General features: G+C 38.7%; 1 protein-coding gene across 5 annotated transcripts in view; it reads right to left on the bottom strand.

Moving 5' to 3' along the window:
• Window positions 1-20,916, bottom strand: part of DSC2 (desmocollin 2) — a 31,643-nt gene extending 10,727 nt beyond the window's left edge. For 2 of the 5 annotated variants that reach the window (XM_055323819.1, XM_055323821.1), the window contains exons 1-10: window positions 20,520-20,916; window positions 14,196-14,280; window positions 12,924-13,120; window positions 11,851-11,970; window positions 10,446-10,601; window positions 7,814-7,958; window positions 6,727-6,893; window positions 2,643-2,777; window positions 2,228-2,413; window positions 236-492 (exon numbers count right to left, since the gene is read on the bottom strand). In XM_055323819.1, the coding sequence (XP_055179794.1) occupies window positions 236-492; window positions 2,228-2,413; window positions 2,643-2,777; window positions 6,727-6,893; window positions 7,814-7,958; window positions 10,446-10,601; window positions 11,851-11,970; window positions 12,924-13,120; window positions 14,196-14,280; window positions 20,520-20,588 (1,517 nt within the window). In that variant the 5' untranslated portion in view covers window positions 20,589-20,916. Of the gene's footprint in view, window positions 1-235; window positions 493-2,227; window positions 2,414-2,642; window positions 2,778-6,726; window positions 6,894-7,813; window positions 7,959-10,445; window positions 10,602-11,850; window positions 11,971-12,923; window positions 13,121-14,195; window positions 14,281-20,262; window positions 20,327-20,519 lie in introns of those variants that run through there. The other 3 variants (XM_055323820.1, XM_055323822.1, XM_055323823.1) reach the window with 2 other exon arrangements.
• Window positions 20,917-25,491: the final 4,575 nt, after the last annotated feature.

Raw genomic sequence — 25,491 nt, 5'->3', positions numbered from 1 at the left:
ATTTTAAATTTTTTTAAAATTTATTTATGATAGTCAGAGAGAGAGAGAGAGAGGCAGAGACACAGGCAGAGAGAGAAGCAGGCTCCATGCAAGGAGCCCGATGTGGGATTCGATCCCGGGTCTCCAGGATCGCGCCCTGGGCCAAAGGCAGGCGCCAAACCACTGCACCACCCAGGGATCCCAAATTATGAATTTTAAAAACATAGTAAATTTGGAGTTAACTGAACCAGGATACCTTATGCCACTGCTATTTCTTGTTTCGGGGTCATACGCTTTGTATCCTTGAATCTCTGTCCCCACTGGCACATTTTCTTTAATTTGAGTGGTTTGTACTTGAGGGCTACACTCGGGGCCCTCATCTTGATTTTTTACATTAACAGTAACTGTTGCTGTGCTCATGGTAGATCGTAAGCTAGCCTCTTTCGAGTATGGAGCTTCATTAACTACAACAATCTGTAGGTCCACCTGTTGTCTTTCTTCATAATTCAGGGGCTACAAGAAAAAAAAATTTGTGTGGAAAATGAGCTCAAGACAGCTAATATTTGGCAATGCTAACTGGCATGCATAACTAATCTTGAGAATAGTCAGGAGAATATTAAATATATACCCAGAAACGCGGAGGTGATGAGAGGAGGGGAATCCAACTGATTCAGGATTTGGGTGGAACCAGAAAAACCAAACCAAACCAAACCAAACCAAAACTGTTCCTCAACTGCCAGTTATGTCAGAGGTCCTGATAATGAATTAAAAAAACTATTTAATAAAAAGGTGTTTCAAGGTTAACCCTTGAGAGATAACTTCACACACTACATACCCTAACCAAAAGTTATTTACTATACATTCATTTTGGGACAGCTTATCCTATCCTTCTGAAATGAATAAAATTATTTGTACCTGGTTTGGAGTAGAAAATGTAGGCCAAATTTTATCAAATGTTTTTCAGAGAGAAAAAATAGAAAGCTTAAGGACTTTACACTCTCCTTTTTCAGCTCTTCCATCTCAGTTACTTTTTAAAGAACTGGCAGTAACAAATTTAATGGAAGGTTTTTATTTTATCTTGCCTGATATGTGTTGTAATGAGAATAGGTAAAAGGCATTTCCTGCCAGACAGAAATCCTGTGAGGTCTTGGACTTCACAGAGATAAAATTGTTTCTTAGGATATGAAGGGTTAGGGCAGGAGTTAGGTGAGGAAAGAGATAGGATTCAAAGGATATTTCTTTGCTGTTCTGAAACAGAGAAATGAACCCACAAACTGCAGTTAATTTTCATCATTACAATTTCTTACAAGAAAAAGAATTTGTCATTTTTAATTCATGTTCTTTGTGAATAGGTACAAAAGGGAAAATGCATGAACCCAGGATAGAATAATGTTCTAGTTAAAGATTTATTTTATTTTTATTTATTTATGATAGTCAGAGAGAGAGAGAGAGAGAGAGAGAGAGGCAGAGACACAGGCAGAGGGAGAAGCAGGCTCCATGCACCGGGAGCCCGATGTGGGACTCGATCCCGGGTCTCCAGGATCGCACCCTGGGCCAAAAGCAGGCGCCAAACCGCTGCACCACCCAGGGATCCCTAGTTAAAGATTTAGCAGAAATAAGACTATGACTGTGTCCAAAGCAAAAGGAGCTCAGGTGGCTTTAGGGGCTAACTGGCTCCTAAATTAGCAATGAGATCTTCTGAGATGTTGCAGAATAGTATTAGAAGGAGGTTTTACAAATATTTGCGTCTTTGAATGGTTGAGGATTCCCATTCTCAACCCAGAAGCTAAGGCTGTAATGTATGCTAGGTATAGATGAACAGATCTACAAATGTTGCCCCTCTGGGTCTCACCAGGAATAACTCACCATTTGGGAAATTCAATAAATAAGTGGAGGCACCCTGACCCAGCTACAGAAAGAATGGGCTACAGAAATTTGGCACTGTCCCATGGGCATCAAAGCTATGCCCATTTTTTAATTATTAAGAGATGTTGGTTTCAAAGTGGATACTATTGGACACACATACATATATAATATTATCTTAAATATCATTAGTTTATAAAAGGTTCTCCAATTTGAATATACTCATCTCAATATAGATATGGAGAACACAGCATTTATATTTACCCGTATATACATTTTATTTCTCTATTTACCAGAATTCCCTTTTTTTTTATTAAGCTTATTTTTTTATGCTTATCTATGAGATTATAAGACACAAAGAACTAATTTACTAATTTATTCTTACCTTAACCACACACAGAATTCCTTCATTGGTTTTCGGGTCTGTTACTATTTTAAAATTTTCATTTTCATTACCCTTTAAAATGGTATAATTAGCTCTCCAATTCGCAGTATTCATTAAATCCTTATCCTCAACAGTAACACGGAGGATTTCGACATCAACAGTATTTTCTTCCACTGATGTCACATACTGAAATAATAAAAACAACAAAAGAGCCTTAATTAGTAACTATTACAAATAGAACACTCTGGGAAACAAACTCAGTTTTTCTAATTTTCAAGGCCTATGTTTACATGATTGTAACTGTCACGTGGTTGGGGATACTGCGTTTGAAATCATGGGATGTGGATGGAGTTATGAATGTTTAACAATTAACACTGGGTCATACATTTTTCTTTTATTACTATCATGTACTTACAGAAGTACGGGTAAATGTTGGCAAGTTGTCATTTACATCATCAATATTAATGATGCAAATTGAAGTTGTCTGCAAACCAAAATATTGACCATCCATATCTTGTACTTTTATTTTCAACTGGTATTTATCAATTAGCTGAAAAGAAAGAATTTCAAAAAAAAAAAAAAGAATTTCATTACTGAGTGAAAGCAACATTATAAATGAAATCTTAATTTATACTCTGTAATTTTTCTTGCATTAAAAATGTAAGAAGTACACCATTAAATTTCATAGTTTTCAGGTACTGGCAAAAGAATAATTTCCTCACACTAGTCATTTTCTATTAATTTATGAAAATAGATTAGTTTTTCAAATTTAAAGTGCTACTCTATATAGAATATAGAAAAATTGGTTTTGGTTTTACTCTTTCTGGTGAGTAAATGAGCACATTTTAAAGTGCCTAGCAGTTAATCAAAATCTTTATTTCCTATCCAAATTACATTCTCATGTTGAAAACTACATAGCAGTGACTCTCATACCAGTCTTTTAATAATGAGGTAAAATACTCTCTCATAAAAAGGGCAGATTTTAAATATTTACATTTATAGAAAGATGAACTGTAATTTCTTTTCTCTCTATGGAAAATGTAATCTGGTTCTTAGGGTTTTATATTCATCAGGAATTGTGGAAGTCTCATTGCTAATGAAAAAAAAATAGTTTCTCCTCATAATGGTTTCATTTATCCTAAGTAAGGCATGAAAGGATTAAAAGCAACTCTAATAATAAAGCCCTCTGGATGAATTTAGAAGCTTTGGGTTCTTTTCCTAACTCTAAAAATAACAAATGTAATCTTTCTGGCAGTTGGAAAAGTCTTTTTAAGCTAGATTTTCTCTTCTATAAAATGATGATGCTAATACCTTTCCTATATAATTCATCTCTTTTCAAAGGACAAAATAATATGTAAAAAACCATCCTACCCTTCTACCAAGAATGTTTACCTTTCTCTTAATTTCATCACTTCTTAAACTTTCTTGTCCCTTATGTCTTACCTAAAATAAAACTAAAAATTTCTCTATCTCTATGCTTTTGACACATAATTTTCCTGATTTACTCTTCTCTCATAATCACATCTGCAGAATTGAAAAATACTGGCCTCATTTAAAAACTCATGCTAGTATACTTTTGGAGAAAATACATATTTTGTTTAATTAAGATTTACTCAAAATAATCAACTGGCTGATAAAAAAGCGAAAGAAATGAAGTTTGGGACATAAATATTCACTTGCAAGATCTTCAGATGGAAGAAAAATTGTGACACTTAAAGCGCTTAAGGGATTGAAGTGAAGAGATGAAAGCTGGAATCCTGGCATCAGTATGTGTCTCCAGAGCACTCTTAAGTAAAAACACTGCAAGATTCCTTCATTAGTCCAATGTTTTCAACTGACTTATTAGAAAGGGATATTCAAGACTTGATAATAAAAGAGGACTTGGTCTATATTCTGCTTTTCCTAAGCACATAAATTCTATGAAGAATCTGTATAGTTCCTGGAGCTATAATACAGAACAATTCATTCATTCACTTATTCTGCAAATGATACTGTATTCTTCACTGGCACATACAGTAAAAATAAATGAATTTATAAATAAAATACAATTATAATAAAATAAAATAAAATTTCACTTAGAAATGTCCTTGTAGATGCAGTAAAAAATTATAATTTTACTAAATTTTATTAAATTTCAACCCATTAGTCTAGGGAAGAAATGGGAGGTATGAATAAAGCAGTTCTGCTACATAACATAGCATGATGTTCTTCTCAAGGGAAGTACTTGTATGATTATTTATGAGCTGAACTAGCCATTGTTTTGGGGTTCTTATTCCATAAAATACCACTTTTACATAAAAGACATCTATCATTATTCAGACTAGTGTATTTGGAAGACCTTTTTTTAAAGATTTTATTTATTCATGAGAGACACATACACAGAGAGAGGCAGAGACATAGGCAGAGAGAGAGAAGCAGGCTCCATGCAGGGAGCCCAATGTGGGACTCGATCCCAGGGCTCCAGGATCACACCCTGGGCCAAAGACAGGCACTCAACTGCTGAGCCACCCAGGCTGCCCTGGAAGACATTCTGTTACACATAAAGTGAATCTGTCACTTCAAGGAAAAAAACTATTTGTTGCCAATGATAAATTGGAGTTTCAAACAAAAATGAGACTTCTTGAAAAATTTTATCAGCCATTGTAGTATCAATAGAGGTGAGAAGGTGACTTTTTCCTATATTGCTTAATGGAATGTGTCAATATATTGAAGATCTACATAACTCAGTGAAACTATTTTCCAAATGGTCAACACATGATGTTACAAAATCATACATGGGTAAATTGTCGACTCAGAGTACAAGATAGACCCATGGATTTTAATGTAACAAATTATGAAAGCTCATTGACAACAGGCTTCAGAATGCCCACTGCAAAAGACACATTTATGAAACTAGCATTTACAAAACAAAACTTGTCAAGTTTTGGTGTAGCATCAAAAGAGTAGCCACAATGATGTGAAATTACTATTAAAATACTCCTCTTTTGGGGTGCCTGGGTGGCCCAATGGTTGAGTGCCTGCCTTTGGCTCAGGTCATGATCCCAGAGTCCTGGGATGGAGTCCTGAATCAGGCTCCCTGCATGGAGCCTGCTTCTCCCTCTGCCTCTGCCTCTCTCTGTCTCTTATGAATAATAAAAAAAAAATACTCCTTTCTTTTCTAACTTCGTATCACGTTGGGTTTTCTTTATACATTTTAGCTAAAGCTACATATTATAACAAACTGAATACAGAAAGAGATAAGAGAATCCACCAGTCTTATATTAAGTCAGGTATTAAAGATACTTGGAAAAATGCATTATAGCTTCAGTCTTATCAGTAAATTATTTACTGTTTTGGAAAATGTAATTTTTTTATAAAAATGTTATTTATGATAGCATGTAATATATTTATTATTTTTAAAATGGGTGAATAAAGAAATATTTTAAACTTGTGTCAGCTTTAAATGCTAATGGAGTAAATATCAATAAATATTAACTCACATAAACAAAAGATCTTGGAATCTTCCATAAGATTGTAAAAGGTCCTGAGACCAGAAAATTTGAGGACCACTACTCTAATCCATGAGGATAAAGGAGAGGAAAATGAAATGAATCTGGTATGAAGTTTTAGGAATCAAGGAAATACCTGACAAACATGTATTACTATAGTTTAAGGATTATAAATGTAATAAGTAGGCCAGATAAACTGCTATAAGAATTCAGATGAATAAATGCTTGGTGAAGAGGCAATAGTTGAATAACCATGTGAATGACTCACTACATTAGGATAGTTACAGTGGAAATGGACAGAATATAAACAAAGACAATTTTGGAAGTAAGTGATCTGATCGAGGGAACAAGAGGAATCATCAAATACAATTTTGAGAATGTAAATTCAAGGTGTCAATATAAAAATTATCAACAAGAAAAGAATGTATTAATGTCTTTTTAACTAGAAAACATAGCAAGGAGAAAACATGTTTAGAAGGAAAAAAAGAGTTCGATTTTACATGAGTTGCAACTTTGGTACCTGTGAAACATCCAAATAAGGATTTCAAATAGTCAGTTGAAAATGGTAAACTAGCAATAAAAGGGAAATAAATTTACTTTTAATCAAATATATACGGGGAAGAATATAGATGAGATTGTTGGGGAAGGGATGACATAGGCAAAACAAAAGAAACATTGTTATCTGTAAATAACAAATTTCTGCACATTTTCAAAAGTTTCACTTTTCACATTTGATGTTTCTTGTTTTTACTACTATACTATAAAAATGTTAATATTGGGAAACTTGACTTTGTAAAACATACATATTTCAAGAGAGAACAAATTAGCAGTTCAAAATTGGCACATGGCAAAATTAATGACCTCCATCTGCATACTTAAAATATAACTTTTCTAAAATTAGATTTACAACATGCTTTTCACAAACAAATCCACAGGTGCTCTACAGAGATATACAGATATGATTAAATGGCGATGTGATAATCAGGTTGTGGCTGCTAATATTTATGTTACCTCTCTGTCTAGCTGAGATGAGGACGTGGTGATCACGCCTGTAGTTGGATGCATGGAAAATAGTGTGGGATACGCTGGCAACTGCTCGATGATGGAGTATTTGAGACGTGTGTGCATCGTGTCAGGTTCATCTTTGTCAGTTGCACACACCTGTCCCACCGTAGAACCTACATATGGGAAAAATACTTTTCAATTTCCAAAACTTTTGCCTTTCCAACTCTCCTTTTATTTCACCCCTTTCCATTTACCTCAAAAAGCTTTTGGGCCATCTGCAGACTTCTATATGAAGTATTATTTTTAAAAACTATCCCAGCATTGTAACATTTTTGAATTTGGGGACCATATCTGTATTTATTGTATTTAATGTATGATTTTTATAAATGTTGATAATATCCCTCCATTGCCTTTGTATCTCTAGACAAAAGAATTCTAACTACTCTTTACCCTTTTGCTATTTGTAGGTCTGCCCTTAATTTGATCAAATGGTCAAAAATTTGTCCAAAACTCTTAATTTAGTTAGATCTTTCTAGGAGACTCAAAAATGGCATTCTGACTTCCAGCTGTTATGGTCCATTGACATAAGCTTAAGAAAACATTTGTATTATTTTCAATGATCTTTATGATAATGCTCAGAATATTGTCAATCACTTAACCAGTACAGAATATCAATAGATCTCTTCAAGGCTAAGACTTCAATTGCACAAAGACATTCTTTTCAGAGTGTGTGCTCTTAAAAGTATTTATCTCACACAGAAAGGCAAAATAACATGTATCAAGTAATTTCTCTAGTTTTCGGGCACTGAGCTTGGCATTTCAGGTTTATGATGTGTCATTAATCTTCATAACAATCTTGCATATCAATAACCCGTTTTACAGATAAGGAAATAAGGCTTGTCAAGACCAGGAAACTTGACCAGTGTTACAGAACACAGCTAGTGAAAGGCAGAGCAAATTCCACCCACAGCAGGCCTGATTGGCAAGTCCCTTGTTCTTGCCAGCAGGATATGCTTCCTCCCAATAGCCAAAGTGAAATTCAACTTATGAATTAAAACACTAACTTGCACACATTGTTAAGGTAGATACGCACCAACTCTGCAATTTTCAGAAATTGTAAAAACATAAGTTTTTTCTGTAAAAATTGGGTAGTTGTCATTTTCATCCTCAACTCTGATTACCAGTGGCAGTGGAAGTTCTGGAGTGTATCCGTCTGGAGTTGTGGCAAAGGCAATTAGCTGTGAAGAGTTAAATAAGGAAAAAAAGCAAAATCAAAATATGGTTCCAACTTCCTTTGGCTTTAATTTGGAGACTGTTCAGCATTGCAGTCTGAGTTTCACCATTTGCTATTGTCTGGGGATGTGGACATAACCTTAATGTCACAGGAGGTAGTTAATCTCATGGTGTACGATAGCATTTTGTTTGTCTAATATAATAACATAGGTAATTTTGGTTTCTTTACTAGTGCTGTACTGTTGATGAGTGTTAAAGCTTTTATTATTATTTTCCCAGAACAGTCTTAAAGATTATTTTGTGGGTTTTTTGCTTTGTTTTATTAAATTTCTTATTTTAACTCCATTGTTAACATAGTGTTATATCAATTTCAGGTGGACTATAGTGATTCAACACTTCCATACAAACACCCAGTGCTCATCAAAAGTGCCCTCCTAATCTCCATTACTTATTTCACCTCCCACCCACCTGTAACCATCAGTTTATTCTCTAGTTAAGTCTGTTTCTTGGTTTGCCTCTCTTTTATTTTTCCCTTTGCATGCTTGTTTTGTTTCTAATTTGTTTAAATATTTTATTTATTTATTCATGAAAGACACAGAGAGAGAGGCAGAGACACAGGCAGAGGGAGAAGCAGGCTTCATGCAGGGAGCCCAATGTGGGACTCGATCCCGGAACTCCAGGATCATGCCCTGCGCCAAAGGCAGACACTCAACCACTGGCCACCCAGGCATCCCTGTTTTTGTTTTGTTTCTTAAATTCCAAGTAAGTGAAATTATATGGTATTCATCTTTCTCTAACTTATTTCATTCAGCATTATATTCTCTAGCTCCATCCATGTCATTCATGTCACTGCAATGGCAAGATTTCATTCTTTCTTATGATTGAATGATAATTCCTCCTTTATTGAAGATTAATTGACCATATAATTGTAGGTTTGGGTTTATTTCTTGGGTTTTCTATCCTATTCCATTGATATGTCTCTATTTTCTTTTTAAGATTTCATCCATTTATTCATGAGAGACACAGAGAGAGCAAGAGGCAGAGACACAGGCAGAGGGAGAAGCAGGCTCCATGCAGGAGCCCGACGTGGAACTTGATCCCGGGACTCCAGAATCACCCCCTGGGCCGAAGGCAGGCGCCAGACCGCTGAGCCACCCAGGGATCTCCGGATATGTCTCTATTTTTATGCCAATACTATATTGTTCTGATTAGTATAACTTTGTTTATTTTTAAAGATTTTTTAAGTAATCTCTACACCCAGCATCAGCTTAACCTCACAACCCTGAGATCAAGTCACATGTTTCACCAAATGAGGCAGCCAGGTGCCCCAATTAGTACAGCATTGTAATATAACTTGAAATCTGGATTTTTTTTTCTTTTTCAAGACTGCTTTAACTATTCAAGGTCTTTTGTTGTTCTATAAAAATTTTCAGACTGTTCTAGTTCTGTGAAAAATGCTGCTGGTGTTTTGATAGTGACTGCATTAAATCTATAGATTGCTCTGCATAGTATAGACATTTTAACAATATTTGTTCTCCCAACTCATGAGCCTGAAATCTTTCCATTTCTCTATTATTTTGTTTTGTTTTAAAGTTTCAGGAGCATAGATTTTTTTTTTCTTTTCTTTTTTTTTTTTTTTTTTTTTTTTTTTTTTTGGTGCATAGATTTTCAATATCACTTTCTGGATCTTTGTTAACTTTGGATTCTTAGAACTCCAAACTCCCCAGGTACAGTTAACTAGAATATTATCTTATTACTTACTATATTATCTTACTATTCTTAGTAAGTAGAATTTTATGCATATTGGTAGTTATATTTAGATAACTCTCTTCATGAGGATTTTTTAATTTAAAAAGGGAAGTCAGAGGATTTTTTAATTTAAAAAGGGAAAGTCAGAAATAGAATAAATGCACAGCTATAAATTTTGCGTGGAATGAAATTTCTTTCTCTTAATTTTATAATATGAATTTCAATTCCAATTTTTCTCATAACAGTTCTCAGAGAAAGCAGACTATCTCAAGTACTTAGAAGGCCATCTTGTAGCAATTCTAAATTAAATGTTCAATTCTAGGGGTGCCTCAGTGGCTCAGTTGGTTAGCATCTGACTCTTGGTTTCAGCTCAGGTCATGATCTCAGGGCTGTGAGGTTGTGAGATTGAGTCTTGTGTAGGGCACTGTGCTCAGTGTGGAGTCTGTATGAGATTCTTTCCCTCTCCCTCTGCTCCCCCCTCCCTACTCAGGATCTCTCTCTCTCTCTCTTTCTCTCTAAAATAAATAAATAAATAAAATCTTTTTTAAAAAGTAACATTACCATACCAAGATCAATCTAAGAATCTAATGGTATTTCTTTTTGTTTCAAATTTGTGCTATCAGATGTAACCAGAGCATAGACAACAAGCTCAGAGAATAGAAAAAGGTAAATAAATTGAGAATGAGAGATTAAATAGCCAAGCTTAATAATCATTAATACAATATGTAAACTTCAGACTTTACCTCAAAGGATTCATATTCTTCACGATCTACAGGACGAGTACAAAACAGATTTCCAGTATCTCTCTCTACATAAAATAAATTCTTAGGTTCTCGGTCCACCCCAGGTCCTCTTATGGAATAGAATATAGTGTAGTTTTGTGCAGTGTCAGATTGAATCTAAAAAGTAGATATTATATGCATAAGAGACAAATTTTTATTTCAGCAAAACTTTCATCTATATATATTTCTCCAATCACGTTGCCATGTTTGTTGCAATAAGTAACTGTCCCCTTTATTATCATGTATGAGTAAGAAATAGCAATAAAATAAGGAAGACTCATAACTGAGAAATTTCAAGAGCAAGGCATGAGGACAACAATGTAGTAGTGTCTTAGTTTTCCAAAATAACTGAGAAATGCTTTAAAGGCTAAATGGATCCTATGTGGACCAAACATTTAAGACTTTAACTGTCAGAGAAAAAGTATTCTGAGCATGAAAAATTACCCTTTTGTCAAGTTTTTAAGCTTGAGTTTTTATTATACATAACATCTGAGACGTTCAGTTTAAAGTTACTGTCTACAGGACAAAACCATGGGAAATGCCTTCCTTAATTAGTTTCTGTTATTTGTCAGCATCTTTTTTACTATGGAAGCTGAGGTGAAAGAAGGGGTGGAAATGGATATGAGTGAGAATAGAAATGACATAATATCCTGGTAAGTGTTATTTTCTGGTAAAAGCCAGTATTTCCCCTCGTTCTTTTGATCCTCTTAGTAAGATCTTAACTGTATGTCAGGATGACTAACAATTATTTTCAAATTATTTCTTTCCCAAATTTAATATGCTCTTCTCTCAGCTACATTAAATTTGTTGGTAGGAAATAAAGAAGAGTTCTCTCTCAAATTTCAAGAACTGAGAAAAAAGAAACCTAAGTCAAAGATTGAATGGTAGTGGCTGTGGATATTGGAAGAAGGCAAGATTTGCTGAGGTTGCTACTAAAAGTTAAAAGAGAGAGAAAATATGGATCTAGTATGATTTAAGTAGTGGACTTGAGGAAAAACAATAAAAAGGACGTATGTGTCTTTTCCCCTTCATGGCATTTGTCTTTGTGTCAGCAATTTCATCTATTATGGAATATGGGGGTTGCTAGACTATGTACGCTTGCTAACATGAAAATTCATTAAGGAACCATGTGTTTGAGAGTGCTAGATGGGTTTTACAATTTCATAAATGGTCTTTGCATGAGTAAACTACAAAAAACTGTATGCTAGTATAAAAATATATATTTATATCCATTTATTGAAACATATAATACACATACTCATGTATTCATATACAACTGTTTTTAAAATAACTACATATTCATTGTCCAAATTAAAAAAAAAAAGGAAATCATGGAATTTCACAGTGAAAGGATAGTAAATTGTACCTGTTGAAGAAAAAGTGGGAAAGGACCCAAAGAATTCTCTTGCATTGAACAAGGAATAGGAGCCCATCTTCTCTTGGCACGTCTTAGAACTTTTTCTTTAGAATGTCTTTTCTTTAGTACCTCAATTTAGAACACAGGAAAAAAAATAAAGTCAATGATTACTTTATTCACAAACGTTGGAATTCTGACACATCTCTCATGAGGATTAACTGGGAAGGTGTAAGACCATGGTCGTGCTTGAAAACCAAAGTAAATATCAACACTGCAAAAAGGTAACAAAAAAAATAATAACTGTCTTAACTGTTATTACATCAATCCTCTTGAGAAAATAACTTGGTACAAATATGGAAGAAAAAGAGATGGAATTGGAAGCCTAGAAGCAAATTTTAAAAACAAAACAAAACAAAACAAAACCAATGTTACTGCTGCCATACTGCATACATGCAAAACCATGGGAGGAGAGAGATGCAAGAGAAAGGAATATACAGTTGAATGACCTTCTAAATCCAGCATATGCACCTTCCACTCACCAGCAGCTAGGAAGAGCCACAGGCCAAAATAGAGATCTGTGTCAGAATGAGGAGGGAAAAAAAGGGTGATAACTCTCAAGCTGCTGCAGTGAATAATGGCCAATGGTTGAACAGAAGTCGTCTGGATCTCTAGTATCAGAATACAGGAAGCATGTGTGAGGTCTTGACCTCAAACTAACACAGCCATTTACTGTTTAAGACTACAAATTACGCTGTCTGAGACACAGAAGACCTCCAGAGATAGAGTTTCAAAACTTGTGTTTTGAAAGGAAAGATCAAGCAATGTGTCTTTGTACCTGATCTCAAGTTCTCATGCTGCAGCATCCCCATTTCTCCATTCATGTCCCATATGAAAAGGAATTACAACCTAGAATAACTGATGTGGTGACTTTTCCATCATTTGAACACTTTTAAAGTGCATGATGGTTTCCATTCTTCACCAAGCTGAGCTATCCCACATCTTCTCTGATTCCACATCTTCCCTGGTAATGCTACAGCTGCAGAAAATAATTCATTATACTTCATTCCTATAGTGTGGCATACCTTAGTTTGATGCTGTAAAAGAACAAGTATTTTCTTTTCTTCTTGGTTCTCAGTGTTGGAAAGTAATATGCTAAAACTTCTCTCCTCTGAAGACAAAACAGCATTTGTTGTATAGACTGAACCATCTTCTAAAATTTGGAAATCAGGATCACTCGAATGAATCAGATTTGCAGACTGAAAGCACTCCTTCAGGTTAACTGTAGAAAATATACACAGCAATCATTTGTAAGGAAAAACAAAACAATATATGGTATTAACAGTAATCTATGCATTTGTGGGGGGGGCAAAAACTTAAAATTCATTACACTGATTCTTGTAAATGTTGAATTTTTAAAAGCACATATGAAACTATATGGTTAATTAAACTGTGCATAAACACTTACATCACTTCTAATACCTACTTTACATCCTTAAAAAAAAAAAAGATATTTGTCCTGAAATAAAGGCATGTAAGGTCCAGTTTTTTAATATGTAAACCAAACCAAAACAAGTTTTTCTTTATTAACTGAAATTAACTATAGAGTAACACATGTGAGACTTAAAGGGAATCTAGAGACTTAATCAGTAGTTTTTAAACTAACTCTTTGTAACTACTGTTAGTCACTATATTCTGTGTTCTCACTGGTCTGCTCTTTCCTTGTACATTTTGAGTTTTGTGAAAAAACTAACTGATAAGGGGTGTCTGGGTGGCTCAGTTGGTTAAATGTGGGACTCAACTTCAGCTCAGGTCATGATCTCAGGGTCGTGGGGTCCAGCCCTGTGTCAAGGCCCTCTGCCTAGGATACTCTCTCCCTCTGCCTCTGTCCCTCCCCTGCACTGTGTGCATGCACTCTTTCTCTCTCTCTCCCTTTCTCTCTCTTGTGCACACGAAAAAAAAAAAATGATATAAAGCTATATGTGGAAATACATATCGGTGAGAAGCCAAAATGTTTAATGATTAAATCCAAAAACAACACTTTTAAACTCAATAAACAGTTTCAATACTATTTCCCAGCTTCATAGAAGAATGTTACCATGTATACTGTACTTTGCATCTAGTATAAATACTAATAATTATTTATTACTCAAACTAAATCTTTTTATCTACTTTATGTAATCATGTTTTTCAAAAAAAGGAATATTCCTTTTATTGAAATGACACCAAATGTATTACAAATGATAATGTATTATGTTAGTTTTAACTATGAATTCCAAGTTATCCTTCTAAAAATTACATTAATTTTACAATATCATATCAAGTAAGATTTATTACACATTTAATCAGTTTCTTACCTCTACCGACAAATTTCTCAGCATCTAGTTTGGAGGGGACATGTAGTATGACTTTTTTGCAGGCATCACAGGTAAATGTTAAGATCTAAAATATCAAATCAATATTATGCATTTAAAAAATATCCTTTTAATGTGCATATAGTTTACATAAATTAGAAATTGGCATAATTATAAATTAGTTTATACAATGAGAAAAATAAAATTTAAAAACATAACACTGGGAACGCCTGGGTGGCTCAGGGGTTGAGCGAGAGCCTTGGGCTCAGGGCATGATTCCGGGATCTCGGATGGAGTCCCACATCAGGCTCCCCGCATGGAGCCTGCTTCTCCCTCTGCCTATGTCTCTGCCTCTCTGTGTGTCTCTCATGAATAAATAAATAAAATATTTTAAAAAACAAAGCATAACACTGTAGTAGAAATCAGGACAAAATTGTATGGAAACAAAGAATAAAACAATAGACCAAGGGATGCCTCAGTGGCTCAGCGGTTGAGCGTCTGCCTTTGGCTCAGGGCATGATCCCGGGTCATGGCTCCCCCTCCTTCACAAAGCATGTAAAACCCAGGAATTCCGGGACGCCTGGGTGGCCCTGTGGTTGAGCATCTGCCTTCGGCCCAGGGCGTGATCCCGGGGTCCTGGGATCGAGTCCCACATCGGGCTCGCTGTGAGGAGCCTGCTTCTCCCTCTGCCTGTGTCTGCCTCTGTCTGTGTGTGTCTCTCATGAATAAATAAATAAATCTTTAAAAAAAAAATCCAGGAATTCCTTACCCTCTTGGGTTTTGTTTCTTATTCTGTAAAAAAGAATTAATAGTAAATTCACTGACTAATTTAGTGAGTATATCCAGGAACGAATGACACCCTGTGTGAGAGAATAGTAACAATTCAGGAAGGCAGCACAGGTATGCGAATAGGAAGGAGAAACAAAAACAAATTTCCAGAGTCAGCAAAGTGTTTCAATTGTCAATTGCCTATGAGCTATGGTACCAAATCAATAATATCTTAAACAAAACCCAATGCTTTACAGAGAAGCATGAACTCATTATCACAGAGCAACTTGGAGATTATTTATCTATGACCCCATACAAACAAGCACATAACTTTGAAATATGAATTTATTTTGGAGGCACATCTTCTCATAAATGATCAAGGTCATTTTATAAAACATTCCACTTAAAATTTTTTAAATGAGTTAGTGATTTATGGCAACCAATTCCAATACTATATGTATTTGAACACACTGAAATTTAATTCTGTTCTAAAACTGTATAATGCACACTTCTGAAAGATTCACAATTCTATAGTTTTGCAAAGGCCTTTGGCCAAAAGCAAGATAGCTGACTAGCACTGACACTGTATTTACAAAGTCTATAAACACAAATTAAAATTTGGATTAAAATATTTACGTCTAAGACAAGTTTTATTTCCATGACACATGCCAATATACATTTAATTATCCAAGTTAAATTATATAGGAAGTGATTACATGTCATTTGGAAATCAATGGATGGACACAGTGAAGAGCCTACTTGGAAATTAAAAGTTGAGAAGAGTGTTTGTTTGTTGGCTGTATCATCTTAGAACAGGAATAAAACAAGATGTGTGAAGAGTCCAACTCAAGGTGGTTGAAAGCATGTATCTACTTATTCATTCAACCCCCATTTACTGGTTGCTTACTAGGTGCAAGGCAATGCTCAGCAGTGAACAAAGCAAAGTCCTTGACCTCACGGAGACTACCTTATATTGACTGAGAGACAAAAAAATAAATACACAAAGGTCATATAATGCCAAAAGATAAACATTAAAGCAGGGAGAAAAGGTGATAAAGGGAAAACCAGAAGCCTGGATGAAATAAGGAAGCAAACCAGTTCACTAAATAGGGAAAAGTCTTCTAGGTGGAAGAAAAACCAGAACAAAGACCCCAGAAGAGGATTTTACCTGGTGTGTTAAAAGAACAAAAAGGCAGTCATGGAAGGAATGCACAGTGAGGGAAGAGTGATACAAGATGATATTAAAGGGACAATCATGGACATATTATGTGGGATCTAAAAGGTCATAATGGGAGTGCAGATTTTATTCTGAGTGCAAAGAGAAGCAGCCATAGGTTTAGAAGCTATGGAGTGGCATAATGTGGTGAGCATTTACAATGACTCATTCTGGTGGCCCCAAGAGAATGGACTACAGAGAAGCAAGAGTAGAAGCAAGAAGACCAGTTGGGAGGTTCCAACAGAAATCTAAGACAGGGGAGATCCTTGGGTGGTTCAGCGGTTTGGCACCTGCCTTTGGCCCAGGGCGTAATCCTGGAGACCCGGGATCAAGTCCCGCGTTGGGCTCCAGGCATGGAGCCTGCTTCTCCCTCTGCCTGTGTCTCTCCCTCTCTCTCTCTCTCTCTCTCTCTCTCTCTCTCTCTCTCAAATAAATAAATAAATAAATAAATAAATAAATAAATAAATCTTGAAAAAAGAAAAAAAGAAATCTAAGAGAGGGAGAATGGTGACTTAGACTAAGATAAAAAGAGCAGACAGAGAAGGTGAGAAATGTCAGATTATGTCAATACTTTAGAGAACAGTATCCTGGACATCCATTCATTTGTGCATTTAACTAATATTTACTAACATTACTGAAAGTCTACTATGTACCAGACACAGAGCAATAAACCCAATCTTCATGAAACATTGAGTTCAAGGATAAGATATAGTTGTAATTTCAATAAAGGAAGATAAATGCTCTAAGAGAGAGAGATATAGGATGCTATAGGATAGCAGGGGAACTAGCCTCATCTAAGAGCCAGAGGAAGTCACCAGAAGAGGGGCTATATATTAGCCACGCCAAGAGCTTATATGTTCCAAACACAGAAATGGAATATGTGAAGCCCAGAAATGACACAGATCTTCCTTTATGGGCCATTTTTATTACTTTATGGCACCTTCTCACACCCATGCTCATGCTGGACTATTTAATTTATGAGAGCTCTTTATATACTTGTAGATAAGCCTTTTAAAATATGATCTGCATTTTTTTTTTCCAATTTGAGTTACCTTTGACTTTGCTCTTAATACTTTGGTTTGGTTTGGGTTTTTTTTTTGCCATGGACAAGTGTGTATATGTCTTAATATAATTGATTTATATTATTAATAATATATTTACATTAATTATTATAACAATATAATTGCTTTTCTCGATATTAATAAATGGCTTTTGAAATCTAAGCCATGTGAACCATAGATAGGCCTTCTTGACTCCAACTTAAATAGGAATTCACCGTGTCTCCTATTATCTGTATGGTATCATATGTTACATACAAATCTTTCATCTGTTTGGACTTCTTCTGTGGTGCTCTGCATGAGGTATGGGTTCAACACACAACTTTATTCACTGTGACATTATTTGTAATAGCAAAAAGTAGTAGCAGAGGTTATGTATAGAAGCAGAGATATCCGCAAGGTAACTCTGAATGTAGATTTAATGGGACTTAATGATGGATTTGGGGAGGGGAGCAGTGAAGAAGGAAAAACAAACAGCTTCCAAACTTCCTACCTGAGCAACAAGGTGTATGGTAGTGTCATTCACTGAAATACAGGGCTCAAGAAAAGCAGCATTGTTTGAGAAGATAATAACTGCTGTGTCACACATCATATTAGGTAGACATAGACTTATTGTTCGAGGAAGACATCCCAACTAACAAATTTAGTATAAGGAGGCACCTATACTACTTATACTAAGTCCTATTAGTATAAGGCACCTATACAACTTATACTACTTATACTAAGTCCTATTCAAGGACAGGACCTAGAATAGAGATTCTAATTCTGAGTAGTCAGAAACAGGAAGGTCAAAAGAAAAAAGGGAGTGAGTTTCAATAAAGGCACAATCTACACGGTGGAATCCTATAAGGAATGGTTTATATTTAGCAAGGGAGATCCCTATGACCTTAGAAAGCGAGCAGCCTACTAAGGTGTTTAGGTAGAAACCAGAGTTCAAATGGTTAAGACATGTGTGAGGTTAAAAACGATATCAGGAAGCAGGAGAAGCCCATTTGTGGAATAGTGAAGGATTAATCGGGTACATGGAGAGAAGGAAATGTAAAGGGTGTTTCTCCAGTGAATAGGAATTATTCACTCTTATTTAATAATATCTTCTACTCAAATGCTCTTTACACATCTATCATACTCGAGGCTCCCAACCACAAGAACCGTTTGAGGCTGGCAGGACTTTGCCCAGCCAGATATGCACACGAACACCAGAACAACCTGAAGAACGCACACCACACCTTCCAGCTAGAATGTAGCAGGATAAGGGGTGTACCCAGAGCCAGCGCTTTTTTCTATCTATCCCACTTCAGGCTAAACCAGCTTTGAAGCTAAGAAAAGCCAAGGAATGAGGATTAGGAATAAATTCAGAATAAGCCAAGGAATGAGGAAAGAATCCCCTTTCGTTTATATACTTTATTGTTTTTCTTCTCAAAAGGATCTGAGATCACACAGAGAAAGTTTTGTGCGTAAGCATATGTGAAGCAATGCTATTTATCGCCCATACGTATTATTGTCCATGCTTAATTACTCCTTTTCCTTCAAAGAATGATCAAAAAGAAGTGGCAACTTTATTAGGGATCTAACCAAAGTTGTTTCTTTGTCATTGACTACATATTTTGCGACCGTTATTTATTCCATTCTTAGTTTTCTGAACGGTAAAATATTAATTGCTATGCACCTGGCACTTTCTATGATACCAATGTGCCCTGGGAACTTAACAAAGGGTTTGAGTCCATAGGATTCCTAGAGAAAGACATTAATGATAGTAACAACGACAATTTCGGGGCTTAAAAATTTAAAGAATTCACCGTCAACTAAGAGCAGTTGAGAAGTGAAGTAATTCGAGTATTTCCTCCCCCCTGTTCCAGCACTCCCAGAAGGAATCTTCCTGCTGTCTGTTCTTCAGGTGTGTCCCCTTGTCCTTCAGGGAACTTTTTTTTTTTTTAAGTTTTTATTTATTTATTCATGAGAGACACAGAGACCTAGGCAGAGGGAGAAGCAAGCTCCCTGCATGGAACCTGATGTGGGACTTGACTCCAGGATCCAGGGATCAGGACCTGAGCCACCCAGGTGCCCCTCCTTCAGGGAACTTGAGTTCCAGTGCTTGGGGCTCAACAGGAAAGGTCACTAGCGGGTTGAGCACTCTTTGGCACCTGGTCTATTTAATTTTTCTCTTCCTAGGGGACTCAGGAAATCCAGTCTGGGAAACCTCTGATCCCAAACTCTCCCAGGGGCTGTCCATCGGCTTTGAATTCCCCTACCTTCTGCCTCCCCCTCACTCCCCCTGCCCTGGCCCGGCCCTGAGATCCCAGTCTCTTCTGCCAGTGAGGGGGGCTGTCCCTCCCCAAATAAAACCACCCCTTCTCGCTCCGAAGATTGGGTGCGTGGAGTCACTGCTACAGTGTTCTTTAACATGGGAAAGAAGTTAGAGCCAGAGGGCCTAGGAAGAGAACCTCGATGCCTCTGTGCACAAGAAATCCGGACGAACATTTCCCTAAAAGATGAAGGTGGGGCAGCCGGGGTGGCTCAACGGTTTAGCGCTGCCTTCAGCCCAGAGCCTGATCCTGGGGTCCCAGGATCGAGTCCCGCGTCCGGCTTCGGGCATGGAGCCTGCTTCTCCCTCTGCCTGCGTCCCTGCCTCTCTCTCTCTCTCTCTCTCTCTCTCTCTCTCTCTCTCTCTCTCTTTGTCTCTCATGAATAAATAAACAAAATCTTTAAAAAAAAAAAAAAAAAAAAGGTCAAGGTGAAGGCAACCGCACAGGCCGACAAACAACGGGACCATAGAAAGGGTCACCTAGGGCCCGCCCCTCCACCGTTTCCCGGCGCAGAGGGTCGAGACCACTCCTGCGCGCACACTCCCACCGCGAGCCGCCCCTGGGAGCGCGCCCCGCCCTCCCTTGGACCCCAGGCGAGCGCTTTCCGCGGGGTCCTCCGCGCCGGCCTTCGCGGCGGCCGGGCCGGGCCGGGCCCCCAGGCAGAAGCGGCCCGCGCCTCCCCCGCCGACGGCAGGCGCCCCACGAGCCGCGCGGCCCGCTCCTACCCAGAGGCCACGGTCTGCGATGGGCGTTTGCGGCTGGCGTCTGCGTCTCCCGCCGCCCGCGCCGATTACATCTGCGGCCGACACCCTCCTCCCCGCCTCCGGGATCGCGGCGCCCAGGCCGCCCGCCCGCCCGCCCGCCCGCCCGCCTCGCGCTGGCACCCTGCCCCCGTTTGCACTGCGCCCCGGGTGCAGCCAGGCGGCGGCCCAGTAACCCCGGCCGCCCCCCCCGCGCCCCCCAGGCGGCCGCGGCCACTCACCGCGAGGGTCAGCAGCAGCTGCGCGCCGAGGGCTCCGCTGGCGGCGCGGGTGGCGCGGGCCGGCGCCATGGGACACGGCGGGGCCCGGCGGGCTACTGCGGAGGCGCCCGCGGCCGGAGCGCGGGAGGAGTGCGAGCCCCCGCCGGCGGCGCGCGGGGACGGCGCTGTCCCTCGGGTGTCTGAGGCGCCCGCCGCGCAGCCGAGGGGCTTTTCCTCTGGCCGAGGGTGGGGCTCCAGGCGCGGCCGAAGGACACCGATCGGCCCCTCCTTGCTGTGTTCTCAGGTCTTCATTTCTGGAAGAGCGCAGCAGGAGGGAACTCCCTGTCGCCGCCACCCAGTCACCTGCGCTAGGTGTTCTCAGCCACGGTCGCCACCTATATGCCCCATCACCCCCTCCCCCGCCCCGGTGTCCGCCTGGGAGATCAGCCGCCGGCCCTGCCCAGCCGGAGCCCTGACGGTAGCAAGACTCACGGCCCGGGCGCTCCCGGCCCCGCCCCGCCCCGCGCGCTGCCCTCTCGGCCCCGCGGCGGCCAGCTCGGGGGCCTCCCAGCTGGAGCTCACGCCGGGAACAGCTGCAGCCACGTCCTGCAGAACCGTCCAAAGTGCGGTTCAGAAGAGAGGGTTTTCTTCTGTGGCACGCCTTTCTTTGGGGCTCTTGTTTTGGGTTTTAGAAATTGCATGGCCGATAGAGCAGAGACGCAAGAAAATTACCATGAATTAAAGACGTTAATTCATTACTTAAGGGATTCCAGGCTACAAAAAATAAAAAATAAAAAAAATAAAAAAATCAAGGGTAAGCCACTACAGAAAACGCATCTCTCCAGATGCTAGATGTTGACTAAATGTGTGCTATGGCTCTACTCCAAGACCTTCCCTTGTCCCGAGGTAAAGCCACCCACTGACCTTGTACCTGTCTCCTAAACTGACCTCCTGGACATCTACTGGAGATTTCACTCTTCCTTTCCTACCACCAAAACCAGAATTTGCAGTGAGAAAAGAAATAGAATGGGACACAATTTATGTTTGGTTTGCAGTTTACTTAAATGTCTGCAGTCCTTAACCTAGACGATTAAAATCTGAAAGCAATATGCTTGTGCCCTCCAGGAAACAATGACAGGGCGTTGTGACTCACCTTCCTGCACCTCTTTTCAACTACTGGCTTAAACCAGGAAGCCTGACCACAAAGGAGAAACCTGTCGGTTCCATTTCATTTGGTTCCTCACCCCTGGCATGTTTGGAGAAACCTGTTCGAAAAGCCTACCATGTCACTCACACCATTTCCATTCCTAAAAACAGGTACCATCCTATACCATTATTCACAGAGTCAAAACTCTTATAATACTGACATATAGCTGAACTCAAAAGCAATGTCAAGCACTACCTGGCTTACATTCTACGTATTAGTCCCATGCTCTTTTCTATTAATGAATGACACATAGTGAGCTATTCTGTTATTTCCATAGCCACAAAATATATCATTGAACTTTTGCTAATAAAATAGGCCTGGGTCATCGGCATGAGTCTATAGTTGACGCGCTTCTGTTTCCATGTTTTTTAACCCTCGTGTTTGACTGGCAATGATTTCATGAGCACACCTCATCCTATTAGTGACATCATGAAGCTTTCCAAAGGATAGAGAAGCAAGCTAGTTTCAGGTTCTAGAAATCTACTCAGTCTATCATCATAGTACTTGACAATAGAACATTTCCAAACTCTTCCCTACCTTTCAACCCCTAATGCCTTGAGGGTAGCTTGTGTTTTTCCTCATTCCAGAAAAGGGTGGAAGAGCAATCTGAAAAGAATTCATCTTAGATACTTATTTTCATATTTCACACCAAGTGCCTAATCGAAGGTATTAAAATGGTGATGGGGGGTGGGAGTGTATTGTGACCTTTTTTTTAGACAAACCAATTAAATACAACGGACTTACTATAAACGAGTGGCCCAATTTATTTAAGGATTTCGATTAGATTATATGGTCACTGAAATGGATTCCTCTATAATACAATTTTGAAATAACAGGTGTAAATTTGAAGAGACAATGAAATGGGTGTAGAGGAATTTTTTTTAAGAATGTCTTTTGGTCTTTTGGAGGGTTCCCGAGTGGCTCAGTTGGTTAAGCCTCTGCTTTCTGCTCAAGTCATGATCTCAGGGTCCTGGGATCCAGCCCCATATCTTTGAGCTCCCAGCTTCTTTCTCTACTCTTCCCTGCTGCTTGCTGCTTATGCTCACAGTCTCTCTCTTTCTCAAATAAATAAATAAATGATCTTTTATGCTTTTAAAGAAAAAGAATGTCTTTTGGCTGAGAAGATAACTCTGCTATCTTGAACTGGATTCCCAAAGTGCAGCAGCAAAGCGTGCACCAGACCAAAAGTCAGAAATAACCTAAAGGGAGTCGCAGAGAGATGAGATCATTAAAGTAATACCGGCTGCTATCTATAGCTTCCCCTTGTAAAATTAAACTACTTAGACTTCTTGTGGCTGCTTTCTTGAAAAGCTTAGCTGGAAATGGATGCTGATACATTCTACATGGAAAGTCAGAATCAGAGTAGTCCTTCGAGAGAAGAACAAACAGCAACCCCAGGTCCCTGGGGGCACATCTATGGCACCTGGCTTCATAGTTTTCTAATTTCAGAAACCAGCAAGTACGCACATTAATGGTGACAAAAACATCTCAGTTACTCACTGAAGTGAGTAATATAGAGATAGCTCTTCCTGAGTTGCATGATTTCTGCCAGTCTTCCCACTACTGGAAGCTGGGGAGGAGGGTCCACATGCATAGGTGACTCTCAGGGCAAATCTATCTGGGGGTGGTGTAGGGCCCAGAATGAAACCCAAAAAGTAAAGGAATCACAGACTTCCTGAGAAAAGAAAAAAGAATAAAGGACATCTCTAGTTACTTGAGAGGTGAGGGTACAGAGGGAAACAACTGATAACCACAGTAAAATGAGTACAATTAGAGCATTTACCTCCCAGAGTTGTTGCAAAATTAAAGGCATGCAGAGCGTGCCGGGGTGGCTCAGTCAGTTAAGCATTTGCCTTCAGCTCAGGTCATGATCCTGGGGTCCTGGGATTGAGTCTGAGCAGGGATCCTGATGTGGGGACTCTGCTTCTCCCTCTGTCCTTCCCCTCTGCTCATGCTCCCTCTCTCTCTCTCTCTGCCTCAAATAAATAAATAAAATATTTTTTTAAAAGAAGAAAGAAAGACCTCTAGAATAAAATCTGGCATGTGCTAAGCATTCCCTAAGTGCTAGTTTGGTATCCCTCCTGGGCTACTTTACTTCTACAACCCCCTCATAACCCCACCCAACCTCATCTCTTCCGCAGCTCCCCGGTTCCTGTTCTTCCAGGACCCACCTCAGATCCAGGTCTAGGGCTAACCCCCAGGGTCAAGTCACTCACCGACTCAAACTCTTCAACCGCCATCCCCTCAACATGACCCCCAGACTTTGCTCCAAACGGATCAGGTATGCAATACCAAGATGAGATGCCACAATGTGCTGCTGTGTACTTTCTGAAAATTTAGACCATTTTTTTCCTAAAAAGAATCCTTTTATGTAATGGGAGAAATGTTTTTAAAATGTTGTTTTTTGTCCCATAAATCAAATTTTCATTTTGTCAATGCTGCCCATATTTCTTTGAAGTTCTCTTTTCAAAACTGACCTGAATAAAGCATGGTATACTAATCAAACTCAATTTCCATGGCATTTCAAAGTATATTTTTGAACTAATTAGAGTGTGAAATAAATTATAAATCAATTCTTATTACAGTACTTTTGACTTAATAGACCCTCCATAAAAACAAGGCAGTGAAAGAATTTTGAGGCAGTTGTGTTGAACATGACCAGAGATGGTTCACGACACCTGCTCCACCTTTACTAGATGCCACTTGTATATGGCCCCCAGAAGTGCTATGAACAAAATTACAAAAGTAATTTTGCAGTAAAACTGCAAGACTTTCATATGTTTGCCCTACTAACTCATTTGACAAGTATTTATTGACAACCTACTATGTCTCAGGCATTGTTCTTGGCATTGGGAATGCTCTGGTGGGCAAGACAGGGGCCATGCTCAAGGGAAACACGTAGGGAAAAATAAAATAACCCAGTAGGATAAAAAGTACCATCTGAGATAAACATCCTGCTGACTCTTTTGTAAAAAGAAAAGAGAAGGTTAATCTCAAGTTAAGTACAAAAAGATATATATACAGCACTCTACAAAGATGAAAAAATCACCAATATAAACATCACGTATTAAATCTGTTCATGGATTATGAACTGTTACCCTCTTCCTCAAAGGACCTAGAGACGAGAAATGCACTGCTTTGTGAGATAGTCTAGCCTGGAGCATACTTGCTCTTGGCTTCTTTGACGGTGTGTCCTGTTTCCTCTTCCCTTGCTGGCTGTGCTTCTACATTCTCGCTGGCTAGCTCCTTCTGCTCTGACTCCTAAATATCGACACACAAACATATCTGCATTTTTCAGACCTTTGCACTCAGGCCCTTTCTATCACAGGTGCTTTGTACATGCTCTTTCCTCTACCTGGAACTTTCTTCCATCTCTCTAGGCTGGTTACCTCCTGTCCATCCTACAAATATTACCTTTTATTTTACCTCTCTTCTACAAGGTCAAATTCTCTGTATGAAGTCAAGCCTTCCTCACTAAACAGCAACTCTCATTTAGAGTACTTGTCACAATTACAACATTAAGTTTGTTTGAATCATTTTTTGACTAATGTTTGTTTCTCATCAAAGACTCCACGGTTTCATGATTTCAGTGACTTGCTTTTTCTCACTCAACCTTCCGTCTCCAGCTCTATCCATCATGAATCCTGACCCATAGACACCTAATGTTTTTTGAATGAGCGAGTAAATGAATGAATAAATGAGTAATGCCTGAGCACTTTTTTGATCAGTAGTTCTTTGTTTTTTCTTTCTCTATTTTTAATATTTATTGGCCTATAAAAATGATGT

This window comes from Nyctereutes procyonoides, unplaced genomic scaffold (genome assembly GCF_905146905.1).
Source record: "Nyctereutes procyonoides isolate TBG_1078 unplaced genomic scaffold, NYPRO_anot_genome, whole genome shotgun sequence".
Lineage (NCBI taxonomy): Eukaryota > Metazoa > Chordata > Mammalia > Carnivora > Canidae > Nyctereutes > Nyctereutes procyonoides.
The sequence above is the reverse complement of the archived record's forward strand: the minus strand, read 5'-3'. Positions and strand labels throughout refer to the sequence as shown.